Here is a 13,359-nt window from a genome sequence, read left to right as displayed (position 1 = left end):
GGGCCCTGTACCCTGACACTCACACACTGCCTTTGCAGGCTGCGTGTCTTGGTGCAGATCAAAGTGAAGAGTCAACATGGCACATATCCCTGTGTTCCATGCCCACAAACGACTGCCCTGGCATCCATCTGACACCCCTCTAGCTGGGTGAACTATGCCAGTGGTGAGGGTACAGTTGCATGAGCTCTGTGCCCCTACAGTACCCAGGGCCATTCCTGGGCACTGTAAGTGCAGTGCTGCCATTAAGAGTATATGGTACTGGGAAGTTGTCATTACGAACTCCACAGCACCATAATGGCTGCACTGAAGACTGGGAAGTTTGGCATCACACTTCTCAGCACATTAAACCCACACTGATGCCAGTGTGGAATTTAATGTAAAATGCACCACAGAGGGCGTCTTAGGGATGCCCCAAGAAACTCGACCAACTTCTAGTGACCTGGCTGAGTGGCTGCTGAGGCTGCCACCACCAGCCATGCTTCTGGACCCCTGGGTCGAGAGCTGCTGCTCTTGGGGGCCTGAAGCAGTGCACCTCCCGGGGCGAGGTGCCAAGGCTCCTCCCCCAGGATGGGCAGGGTTCACGAATGAGAAGCCTTAAAGGCATGCCGCCTTTGTGAGCCTCTCCAGACCATGTGCTGCTTTCAGCAACTGGTCCCCACTGGTTCTACCCCCCACTTTGGGCAGGAGAACTGGCAGGAAAAACAAGTGAGGAAGGGAAGTGTGCCCACCTCTGCCACCTCCAACCCTCAGGTGGGGGAGGCGAGGTGAAGCACAACCTCGAGTCCCTGCCATCTTGAGGATGGGGGACCCAGCCAACCAGGAACAGGCTCCTGCCCCCCTCCCACTGGAGTGGCAGAATAGGGGATGTACCCACCCCAGGGAAGGGACCCATTGGTCCCTGCCCTTTACCTACCTGTAACACCCCTAAATTTAGTATTTAGGGGGCACGCTGAACCTTCCTTCCTCAGATCCAGAAACAACAAGAAAAGAAGATAAGAAGAAGGACGAAGAGCTGTGCAAAGCTAACAAGAGGACGACGCCCACTGACTTTTCCCCAGCCCTACTGGCGGGCCTGTCTCCCTTCGAACCTGCTCCGGCGAAATCTCAGAGTGTCCTGCAGCCAGCAACCTCAAAAACACCGGAGGACCTGTCTGCCTTCACTTGAAAGACTGAATCTCCCGTGAACACCGGACTTGTTCAAACTGCAGCTTCTGGTGCCAGCCAGAGACCGCAAATCCAGCCCACTCTGCACCTACCGAATTCGGCCCGAGCTGGAGTGGAAAAACACCACAAGGAGGTCCCCCCCGGCGATCCTGAACCCAGATCCGGCTACCCCTGACCTGCCTCAAGCTTTCAGATGACTCCTGCAGCCTCACTCCAGAGGATCCCTCCTACCGCAAACAGAGCGGGTAAGAAAATACGAGTTCCCTAGGCATCATTCTGAACGGTCCTTCCAGGACCGTGGGTCGTTACAGATCGAGCAACTTGTTCTTGGTGGGTTTCCGAGCACTGTGGTAGAACTTAATGATCCACTTGCTATCTATGTCCCGATTTAGGCCTTGCTTTAGAGCCTCCAACAGTCCTCCAGCTGTCAAGCCAATCCCAAGCTTCGCCAGGATTTGGGAAGTACCAGGTCTTACCGTCTGCTGCTATTCTGAGCTTTGCCAAAAAAATCATTGAATATTTTATCTCTCATTCTCTGAAGACCCTTTTGACTTCCAGGAAGCTATGTCTTCATTTTTTGACTTTTAGTGCAGAGTCCAGAAAGAATGTAATGGTGGCATTTTCATAGGCTGTTGGTTGGGCACCACGAGCCACCTGCAATATGACATCACGGTCCCGGAAGTTAAAGATATGAGCTATTATGGATCAACGAGGCGCACCTGGTTTAGGTGGGATTTCGATGGACACCTTCCACCTAAAAATAGTGGGAGAGGCCCCTGGGTTGCATCACCTCGAGTATGTAGTCTTCTACAAAGCGGGCCACTGCCAGACCTTCTGAGTACTCAGGGATTCCTAAATAAGAACGGTGTTGCGCCTTGAGCGGTGCCCGAAGTCTTACACTTGATCCTCCAGAACCCTTGCCACAGCACACAGCTCACTGAACTGGGTTTTATTTTCGGCCTGGATGGTGTCAATCGAGTCCTCCACTCAAGTAATTCTGCCCCCCATGTTCAACCGTCATTAGCGTGACCTCTGTAGACACAGAGTCAAATTTGTACTCCATAGAGGTACAGAACGCCCTGCATTGCCGCCATTATATCACGTGGCGTCAGTGACCCTCCCTTCGGGGGTAACTAATCTGCAGGAGTTTGTGTTTCTTGGGCTCGTCAGAGCGACCGGGGCTTTGGGTAGCAAACAATTCTCAAGTGTGTTTCCATGAGTACCGCAGGGCCCTTTATCTCCAGTTATAGTTGCCAGGGAGGTGAGGGCAGTGGCCTGCTCCACGGTGTGATGGCGGAAGGGGCCAAGGAGGAGGGATCACCTCAGTCATCGCCGCTGCCCGCCAGGAGGTAATCAATACCCACGCTGCGTCCTGTGTTTTTCCACCCCTGGCCTCCCCAACCTCCACAGACAATTCGGACAGTGAACCTCACCGCTTAGATGTATGGCCACTAGTAAGGACCACCTAACCCCAATGTCCAACAGGGCCTCCTTTGGGCCTGGTGTGTCCCAAATCGGAGGATGATGCGGGCGCGGTCAATATCAGGGGGCCCCCCAATGCAGCCAAAATGCACTGCCGCCGGGGCACTAGTTCCAAGCTGCTTTAAATCAATGGCTTCACGTGAGCTTCGCAATTTGCTCAGTGGTCCAACAGGCTAGTCAGGGCCCTCAGTCCAGAGTCAAGCACGGTGATATTGGAGTTAAGGAGTTCACCTTATGAATCAAGTTCTGTAAGTGTCTTTTTGAGCCAAAGGGTGTCAGTGGCTCAGAGGGTCGCCGGCACTGTATGTGGGCCGCCGTTTGCCAGACTTATGCAGGTATAGAAGCAGGTGGTGAGGCAACCGTGAGCAGTTTTGTCAGGCCCCAGGCAGATCAGCGGACCGTTGCGGCTCCAGAGGCGGCCTCACACAAGACTTCTAGCCCCCTAACTTGGAAGCGGAGAGTTAGGGGGGATGAAGGAGGGATGAAGGGGGGGGGGGTGGCGCATCACAGCACACTTCTCTGGTGGTGCCTGGCCTCAGGATCGGATTCTTGCGCCTCTTCTTTGTCGGCTCTTCTTAACCCATCAAATCTAAGTTCCTGGTATCAGGGGTGCCACCTATGCTGACCAAGTCAACACAGTGACTTCCTCTGTGTTTGTCAACGCTAACAAAGATGCTCCCCTACATTCCTGCTCATCTTCAGAAAACCATTCACACTTCACGGTGATGGCTAAATTGGACTATTGTAATAGCCTTTTCCTCAATGCTCACTAATAAATTCTGAATAAACTGCAAACATTGCAGAAAGCGGCAACCAGACTACTTTTGAAAATACCCAAAAAAACGTCGGTGTCTAACGCATTCAGGAAACTGCACTGGATGCCCATTAAAGAGAGTATTGCCTTCAAGTCGCTCTGTATGGCTTACAAGGTGCTTTCTGGCATTGACCCAGAATTTCTCCAACAGAGTATCACCTGGTACTCCCCAGGCAGGACCTTATGCTCACCCACTGCCAAGCTCGCAGTTGTCCTTAGGTTCAAGCGAGAAACCTGGGGAGGCAGAAGTAGTGTGGTGGGAGCCACAAAAGCCTGTAATACACTTCCACCATACATCAAGGATGCCCCTAATTTACTGGCTTTCAGGAAACTGCTGAAGATCTGGCTTTTGAACTCCTCTTAGTCTTCCAGTCTTTTTTCCCCTCTGTGCTCTCCATTGCTTCTTAGCTAGCGCCAAGACACCTCCGGGTATTTCCTGAGCTTTAGAAAACCTGACAACATAACATAAAATACATACTCCATTTAAGGGTGTTAGGGGAAGTGGCAGATAGAAGCCAATGGGCTACTTACCTTAAGGGTGTCTCAACCCTCTATATGACTACTTCCTGTAGGAAGTGGCCATAACCCTGATTCAGAGTGCCTAATTCCAGCAAAACTAAGATGGTGGGATTCTAAAAGTCGAATTCACTCCAGGCAGCACACCTTAGGGGTGGCACTAGCCTGAGAGCGAAGCACACCTCCTGACTAGCTAATTTTCCTGTCTTTCCTGGTGCCAAATGGGCCCAGGGCAGGGGGTGGCATTTCCTCTGTCTGGGAAAGCCTAGGGTCCCATATCAAAGTCGGGAGACGCCTTTGAAGCCTCCTGCCTTGATATGCTGATTACGTTGCCATCCTGCTTGGAGGAGATGACAACTCCTCCAGCCAAAGCAGGCATTGTTTCTGCCCTCAGAGAGCCTGGGTGTTCTATCTGCAGGGGGTCAGAAACAGGTATGTGGTGTCAGGCTGGTCTACACCAGTCAGCCAACAAGCTAGTAATAGGTAGGTATTCAGGGGGCACCTCTAAGGTGCCCTCTGGGTGCATATATTAATAAATCCATCACTGGAATCAGTGTGGGATTATTAATACTAGATGTCGGATACCAAACATCTCTAGTTTCAGTGAAGCCATCAAGCAGCTGGCGAACTAGTAAACACCAGTGTTGAGCACATGTACTTGAAATGGCTTCACTGTTCACTTGTGATATCTAAGAATTTACTTGGACATCACAAATGCAAATATGTCCACACATGTAGTATAGAGCACCCTGCCTTGGGCCTGTAAGGCCTGCTGTAGGGGTGGCTTACCTACACTGCATGCAGTGTCTTCAGGTATGGCACACAGGAAGTGTACAATGTTCTGTCTTCCCTTTTCTCGGCACCATGTCATGTTAATTGGATTTAACATAGCACACGACTCCAAGGGTATCTGGGCTTGTTTAGCAAGAATCCGCAGGGAGATGAGACAGAGTTAGAATAGGTGGGCTTTCAATAATTTCCTAAATTTGCAGTAGTTAGCACAGGTGCGGATATGCATTGGAAGCTTGTTCCAATAAATAAGTTCTATCCCTGCATCTTGTTGAACGAGTGCAGGGACATATAGCAGGGCCTTAATCACATGATCGTAATCTTCTGCAGGGACTGTATGGTTTGATTTTCAATTACAGATATCTGGGTCCTTTGCCTCCTAACGCGTTATAGGTAAGAACGCAGAGCTTGAAGATGCACCTTTTTTCCGCTGTCAGCCAGTGCAGCTCCTTTAACATTGGAGCAGAAGAGATGCAGTGCAGGGAGGGAGGCTGAGAATGAGCCTGGCTGCCGTTTTTTGAACAACCTGCAATTTTGCTACCAGAGTATCGTTAGCTGCCGCCAAGAGAGCATTGCCATAGTCTAATCGGCGCATTACTAGGGCTTGGACTGATCTTCGGGTGGATGCAGGAAGATACGGAAAGATTCTGCGCAGAAGACGCATGTTCTGATAGCATATTACGACAATGGTAAGAGTATGATCTTTGGTCGTGAGATCCTGATCCATTTTTATCCCGAAATTTGTGACAGAATATTTAGGGATAGGAGTGGGCCTCAATTGGGAAGGTCACCATTCATCTGTCCAGACCACTGGAAACTACCTTGAGAGGAGGAAGCCCTGAAGGGCTTAACATCTCCAGTTCTGTGGAAATATCACCCAGATATTAGTAAACACCTGTATTCCCTGACAGTAATTGCGGTGGTTCACCTTTGTCATTTGTGTTTTGAGTATTAAAAAGAATAAAACTGATGCCAAAGTCATGACCGGCCCCTCTGTAGGATGTCCTTTCAATACGTTCCTCCCTATACAGTTACACCACATAGCTGCGCTAGGCCTCTCCCTTAGATCTGTGACACATCGCTCTGACATCAGGAGGGAGCTGCTCAGAGATGAGAAGCTGTGGCTTTGTGGTTTGCTAATATTGCTGTCAGCAATGAAGGGAGGGCAGGGACCGGCACCAGTGGGGTCAGAGTCGTGCCAGATTCAGAGGTGTGGTCAGCATAGGAGCTGTAGGCAGCGACGGAGCCAGAAGTGGCGCCAAAGAGATGACATAAGCAGGGGATGAATGGCGAAGAGGGAACCCCTGCTGGTAAAATCCATACAGTCTCCCATGGGACTAAAGGTGCTCCAGACGGGACCATTGCTCTCCTGAACACAAACATGGCACTCAAGGAGAACGCCGGATTAGTCTCTGGAATGGGAAACTTCAGTTATGGGAATCCATAAGTGGTTGTGTTGGAGGCAACAGCATCAGGCCAGTATCTGTTGGAGCTAGCTCAGGAGGAGATGGCATCTCACCCAGTTTCAGCTCTGACAACTCTGTTGGGGTAATAGATTGTCGAGGGGACTTAATGTTTTTTCACTTGTGTCTCCTCTTCTTTTCATGTTATTGCCTTCCTTCGATGTCCACCAACGTGACCTCGAATGAGGCCAGAATCGTTGATCACAGCAATCATTGTTGGTCCCGGTGATCATGATTGGATCTGGCCACGAAGAGCTTAGCCTCACACTATTTTATGGCCTTAGGAAGTATACTTTGGGAGGACTCCAGACCTGAAGTTGTGATCAGAGCCAAGACACCAAAATCAGATGGTGTGCATAGACATAAAAACGGAGTTGTTCTATGCTCCAGTCTTGGCTTCATTCCAAAACCTAGCGCATTCTAACTGGTGCAGGTTTACAATTCTAGGTTAGGTGAGATTTCAGGAATTACAAGGGCAGCGGAAACCATAGGACTAAATGAATTCTAATGCAAGCCCACAATCCCCCCTGAGACCACAGTCTCCTTCACTTCTTATAGAACAGAGGCTTCCATGCGTTGAACTAGTCATGCTCAGACTCCTGCATGAGCACGGGGTCTTGCAGTCCGAGGTGTGCAAAATAGAATAGTGTCGAGCTGCTGAACTTTGCTACCCCATGGTCGGGCAGGTAGCCGAATGATTAAGACACTGATTTAGATTCACCAAGTCCCCATGTTGATTCTTCTGGCGTTGAGGCAGGAGCCTACAGCTAACACCTCGGAACAGAGGTAGGTAATACGTAGGATACAGCTGTCAGAGTGTCCATTAAGGGGACGGCCAGTATCCCTCATGCATGGAGATGCAGTGGATGCTTGCTTTCCCAGTCCAGTTGGCAGCTACATCTGGACAGTACAGTCCAGAACCTCTAGGAATTTTGCTCAAGCAGGGGTCATACTCTTCATGTTTCCTGGCACGTAGGTCTAGTTGCAAGAGTCAGGAAGACACCGTAGCATTTCCCCTTCAAAATGGATATCGACCGGATGAACGTGGGAATGCAAGGTTTAAAGGGCGGTGGGAGGTGAATTACTGACACGCATTCAACCTTGCTTAGATTCTATGCCATGAACTGGTGCTGAAGGAACACGTGGATGTGATGTTGGTTCACTAAGGCTCTGATACGGAACGGACATTTTAAATGTTTGCGATGTCTGGCGCCCACATATTGGCATGTTGGACCTGCAGATAGATAGAAAACTTCGGAGATGAAGTAATAGATTTTCTCAAGGGAAATTCTGGGTGGGATATCACAGAATTTGTAATGTTTTCTTTAGAGGGTCTCATCCCAGTCTGGAAGATGCTGGAAAAGTTGGGTATGTCCCCACAAGTCAATGCAGTGGCCATATTCTGCTTCAACTCTTTGAGGTTGAAGTAGAAGATATTCATGTGGCTAACCAACACCACCAGGAAAACCATCTCCTATGCCCTGATCACCAGCAGGCTGGGCTATCAGAACATACTATACTCAGAATAACCAACTAACTCACAAAGACATCAGACCATTCGCAAGACAGCAGCCAGACAGGTCGTCAACCTCTCACGCCAGTTTCACGTTATACCACACCCGAGGGAACTCCACTGGCTCCCAATACATAGGCACGCACAACATAAGCTCCTCAACCACGCATACAAAGCATTAAACAACAGAACTTCCTACAGCTGCGTGAACTTGTATCAGTACTCCAGGCGCCGCCATGCAGCTGGACTCTCACTAGCACACATCCCATGCAAACGGAGAACAAGAGGTTGTGCATTCTTGTACACCGCTCCTAAAGTATGGAACAACCTCCCACTCCACATAAGAACCTCTTCCTCCCTTCTTGAATGCCACAAGCAGCTGAAGACCTGGATCTTCAAGTAAACCCCCCAAGGCTAGCCTCACCCACCTGCCAAAGCACAAGGATACCCTCAAGGGTGATCGTGCGCCAGAAAATACACACAACATAACACAATATTGTGTAAATTCAGCTTGAAGCCGTTAGCTCTAGGACTGGCCATTGCCAAACACTGTGATCCTTTGAAGTAGAAGAGTACACATACACCTTGATTCAAAGGCTGACAGTTATGAAAAAGGCGTTCAGAGCAGATGAATAACAGGGCTGGTGAGAAAAAATGCACATACATTGAACCATAAACAGCAGACTAGGCAATAACATGTTTTATAAGGACTGCATGAACCTGTACCCAAGCGTATTAACTAGAATCGGAGTACAGACCTACACTGGCAAGCCCAACGCTAGAAGAAACAGAGGGTTAGGGGAGCGGATGGAAACCTACTGGACTACTGCCTGGTCCAAAATGCAAAACAGATGAGGAAGCCAAAGGGTGTGTGGTTAGGACTCAGGTCTGCTAACTCCACAGTCAACTCATGAGTTGTTACGTTACTGCAGATAAGGCACGCGTGTGGGTAGAAGGGAACCTATGCAGCTCTGAAGCATCTGAGAACCCAGATAAGACAAGAGCACCTTGCCTTGACTCATGGAAATAGGGCTCTGAGAAGCTTCAGGAGCCATCCACAGTACAAGCCGAGGATGATCAAGTAACAACAAAAAAGGGAGTCTATTTACTTTCAAATTTCCGGCTGTCGTACTGGAAGGCGTTGAACGAGTCGGACTGGCTGTCGGAGCTAACAAGGTCACTGCTGCCTGCACTCGCAGGAGATGTCCATTCGGAGGGAACACCGGGGTCATCAGCGGGACGCGTCTGGATCTGTTTGTTCAGGATGTCGGGTAGGTCCCTAGGGACCTCCAGGCTGCCCGGACTGCTTCCTCTCCTGGTCACAATCTATGGACAAAAGAGGAGAAGGAAGTACTTGCAAACACAGCTGCTAAGGCAAAGCCCATCTCAATGTGACAAGAATCATTTGTTTTGAAACCCAATCCATGAGAAACCTCAAAATAACCCAATGAGACAAACTGAGGGAGGACATTCCCTGTTTCCCAAGTGGATGGCGTGAGGAAGACACCAGAGGTGACCTCGGGGGCAGCTGGTAGATACTTACTGGGGCAGTGCCGGAGCGCAGCCTCTCCTGTATAAACTCATCCATGAGGTCAGGAACATTGGAAGCACTGCTGCCCATTTCACCCGCACCATGGGACAGGCCTTCTTTATTGGCTACAATCAAATCAGAAACAACATTTAAAGTGCATGTTTGTTTCAAAATCATACTAAATAAAATATTACAAAATGCAAATGTGGGATCTCCACTGAGCCAATCTCCTTGCTATGCATGCAGCTAAGGATGAGCCGAGGCAACAACAATTAGTGCAAGGAATGAGTCAGTCTCACAGCTGGGTCATAGGGTTAAAAGATGTTAATTAGGTTTCATCTGCGGTCCAGCATCAGAATCTGCAAAGGAGTCTGAGGGAACAATGGGAGCCAACACTTCCCTGTTTCTACCTTTCCCCATTTATAGAGCAACAGAAGGTTTTATACTGACTCTGAGGACCCCACATTTGTCACCTCTCCTCAGCAGCCAACACCTCTGCAGGGGGCACAGAATGAGGGCCACTAATACTATGGGTACCACAGACTACAACTTCCTACCCTCTGCTTCGGTAACAACTGGGTACATAAGAGAAAGAACCTGCCGGCAAGGACATCCCACCCTCCTGCCCTTCCCATCAAGCACACAATGCACTGTTTAACTCTGAACATTCTTGGCCATCAAGAGTCGAGAACATGTGGGCCCTGGTCCTGTACCTCACGCTTCCTTCACCTCTGGCATCGTTACTCTACATTAGGCATCACCCTCGCGCCCAGGCTGTCCAACTCTGGATTTGAATTTATCATTGTTTTGGCCTTGTCCACCTGCCGCGGCCTACATCTTGTACCCACTGGCCTGTGGCACCCTCCACCGTGCCCTATAGAGGCCCAATTCCAATCTAAACATTTTCACATCAACCAGAAGCATGCAGCAAGGTCTCATCCAGTGACGTAAGGAAGTCCAAGGTTTAACTAAGGTTCGTCAGACTAAGCGTCCGCCAGAAGTGAAGCCCATGAGACTGGTCAGCAGTCTACACCAGGAATGAGTATAAAACCTTCACTGCAGAGCAGCCCACGCTCAGAGAAAGATTGCATTCAATGAGCTGCCTCCAGAGCTCCTCTAAGACAACAAAGCCTCATTGACAAAGAGTACACATCTTCTGTTCTCAAATCTACACACAGAGCTCCTTGGACAGAACACAATTAGTCACACAGAACCAGAACAAGATGGTAAACAGCATGGAACCAGTCACACAGAACCAGCACATGAGGTTGAATAGCATGGAACCAGTCACACTGAACCAGCACATGAGGTTGAACAGCATGGAACCAGTCACACAGAACCAGAACAAGATGGTAAACAGCATGGAACCAGTCACACAGAACCAGCACATGAGGGTGAACAGCATGGAACCAGTCACACAGAACCAGCACATGAGGGTGAACAGCATGGAACCAGTCACACAGAACCAGCACATGAGGTTGAACAGCATGGAACCGGTCACACAGCACCAGCACATGAGGGTGAAAAGCATGGAACAGTCACACAGAACCAGCACATGAGGGTGAACAGCTTGGAATCGGTCACACAGCACCAGCACAAGGGAGAGCTTTAAGAGACGGTTCCTGTGACAGTGTAAAAAAGTGTTTGTGTTCGGACGCGGCGGAAAGGAAATGCGTTTTTTTTTAAACTTAATTCCCAAGTGCATACAATAGTGGGCATTAACAGAGCTCCTGCACTCTCCAAAATTATAAACGCTTAACTGGAAAAAATCTGTCATTTCCGGTTGCAGGCATGTGATTCTGCTGTGCATGATGGGGGCTCGCCGTTCCCCTGGCACCATGCGCGCCCCTGCTCGCTCCCACAAGCTGGAGGCCGTGGGTCAAGTGATTCCAAGAGGCCCTCTCCTAGAGCAGCACATGCGCACTGCGCTAGGCTCGACCTAAAAAAGAAATAGAAAAAGGACTACAACGTGTGGGAGAATTCCAGACCCGACCACTAGGTGGCAAAATAATGGAAAGTATGTGAACTAAGAGACGATTCACGCTGGAAAACTAACATTCAAATGTTCCCCAAAATCAGTTTGGTGCAGTACACAAATGCTCCTTTCTCTAACAAAGGCCCTACCAAAAATATTTCAATAATGGTTGCAATATTGAATTAACGCCCAACATAATGAGCATCCAAGTTTCACCGGATGCTTGTGCACCTATGAAGCATGTACGTGATCCAGATCAAGGATGTTCCTGTGTTAATCTTTTGCTACTACTACTCTTTTGCTTCACCTAGTTAAGAGTAGCTTTATCATGTCTAAATATGCTTCACGAGAGTCACAAAGAAAGGGCTAGTATGCTAGTTTATCACTATGATGTTTACTTTACTCTGCTGGGTCGATTTCTATTTTGTGGCATTTCAAAAGAGCACGGCTGCCCAAAAAGGGATTCCCGGCGCTATCTGTGACCAAAGGCAGAACAGTTTCCACGTTGTTACCAAGTTTATTACTTTTTAATTGTCATATAATATTTGTATTGCATTTTTCAATTTCAGTGAAAATGTGATTTTTAATTGTATATCAGTAACATTATACTACAGATTCATGAATATCATTCTTCGAAAAGACCATTGAGTGAGTTTTGAAGCCAGTCATGGCATGGGCAAAGGGTGACCCTGCTTTGAGGTTTTTAGGAACAGCTCCAGGACAGCAGCAAAAATGGCTGTGTACAGTGCAGGGACCACCGTCTTGTGCTGTATGAATCTCATATTTGCAGAGGACATTATTCAGACTGCGTTCGATCTCCATGCACACCTCATGTCGTTCAGAAAAGGATCCCAGTCATAGGCCACTGAAGGCAATTTTAAGAGGTATACAGGATAACCCTCTCTCTCAGTGGACAAGGTCTCTGCTTCAGGTGAGAATCCCAGCTGCCACCCACCATCAGTCTCGCCAAAGCCCAGAAAGGGCAGAACATATCCTCTACTACTGGCAGGGAGACCCTTCTGGTTCACTCCCGTTTCTGCACAGTCTGATCAACACACAGAACATCTCCAGTCAATAAAATGGTGAGTTGGTATAGCTGGTAAAGGAACATAAGAACTTCTGTACCTTTGTATTGCAACTTTAAACAAGGAGGAGTCAACGTGTTACTGAAGGTAAGGCATTTCATTCATTTTACAGAACTTGAAATTTACTGAAGTTCAGGAAGCCTAGAAAGCAACACTTTTCTACTAAAAAGGAACGCCAAGAACAAACAACTCACATATACTGTCCCTTGAGAAAAGAGAATGATCATTTTCACTTTTAGGGGGAAACAGAATTGGATGAGAAAGCGACATTTGGCACAAGGACAGCATTTAGGAATGGTGGAGCTCTCTCGCTATCTTCTGAACCTGGGATGAGAAGTACTATATGTTTACAAACATTCACTCACACGCATCGCACTGCATGAAGAGGCGTGAAGGCTCGATCTGTAATACAAGTCTTGTCACCCTCCATACAGGGGATCAGTGGATCTATCTATTCAAACAACCCTCCATATGGGGGGGTGAGGGGGGGGGGGGGGGGGTGGAGAGGGACCTATCTGTCCACACAACTCTAATTACACTTCACACAAGGGAATGGGGAATCTAATCCGTCTGCTCCTCATCATAATCCACACAAGGAAACAGCAGTGTCTGTTCCGGCATCGTACTTTTAATCCTAACCTGAGCTGCACAAGGTGCGACCTGTTCAAATATGTACCATCACATTTCACAGCAGGGAAACCACAGACTATGCTCTAACACACATTCCCTTGAAGTCTTCCCAGGAAAACACCAAGATGTGTACATTCACACGCCTCTTACAATATGTCATATGGGAAATGGTTGGATAGATGTGACCCCACTCTTGCTGCCACTTGGCCTAAGTGAACAGTAAAATCTATTGAGTTCTTACTCCTTGCAAATGTCAGCACAGTCTATGTTGTCTCATAGTTTGTGCCACACTCTTCACAGGGATGAGACTATCTGTTCACACAACTCCAGTTTAGCCTTCCCAAGAGAACGACAAGATCTTTATGTTCACTCACTTCACAACAAAGTCCACACAAGG

The 13,359-nt window shown here is 48.5% G+C and overlaps 1 protein-coding gene across 9 annotated transcripts in view; it reads right to left on the bottom strand.

Annotated features, from left to right (window-relative positions):
* The window catches only part of RALGAPA1 (Ral GTPase activating protein catalytic subunit alpha 1), a 775,068-nt gene that overhangs the window by 554,054 nt on the left and 207,655 nt on the right, over positions 1–13,359 (bottom strand). For all 9 annotated transcript variants that reach the window (XM_086936929.1, XM_086936922.1, XM_086936927.1 and 6 more), the window contains 2 exons: positions 9,285–9,397; positions 8,851–9,067 (listed from right to left, as the gene is read on the bottom strand). In XM_086936929.1, the coding sequence (XP_086793055.1) occupies positions 8,851–9,067; positions 9,285–9,397 (330 nt within the window). The remainder of the gene's footprint in view (positions 1–8,850; positions 9,068–9,284; positions 9,398–13,359) is intronic.

This window comes from Lissotriton vulgaris, chromosome 9 (genome assembly GCF_964263255.1).
Source record: "Lissotriton vulgaris chromosome 9, aLisVul1.2, whole genome shotgun sequence".
NCBI classification, from domain to species: Eukaryota; Metazoa; Chordata; class Amphibia; order Caudata; family Salamandridae; genus Lissotriton; species Lissotriton vulgaris.
Note: the sequence above shows the minus strand (reverse complement) of the source record. Positions and strands in the feature narration are given on the sequence as shown.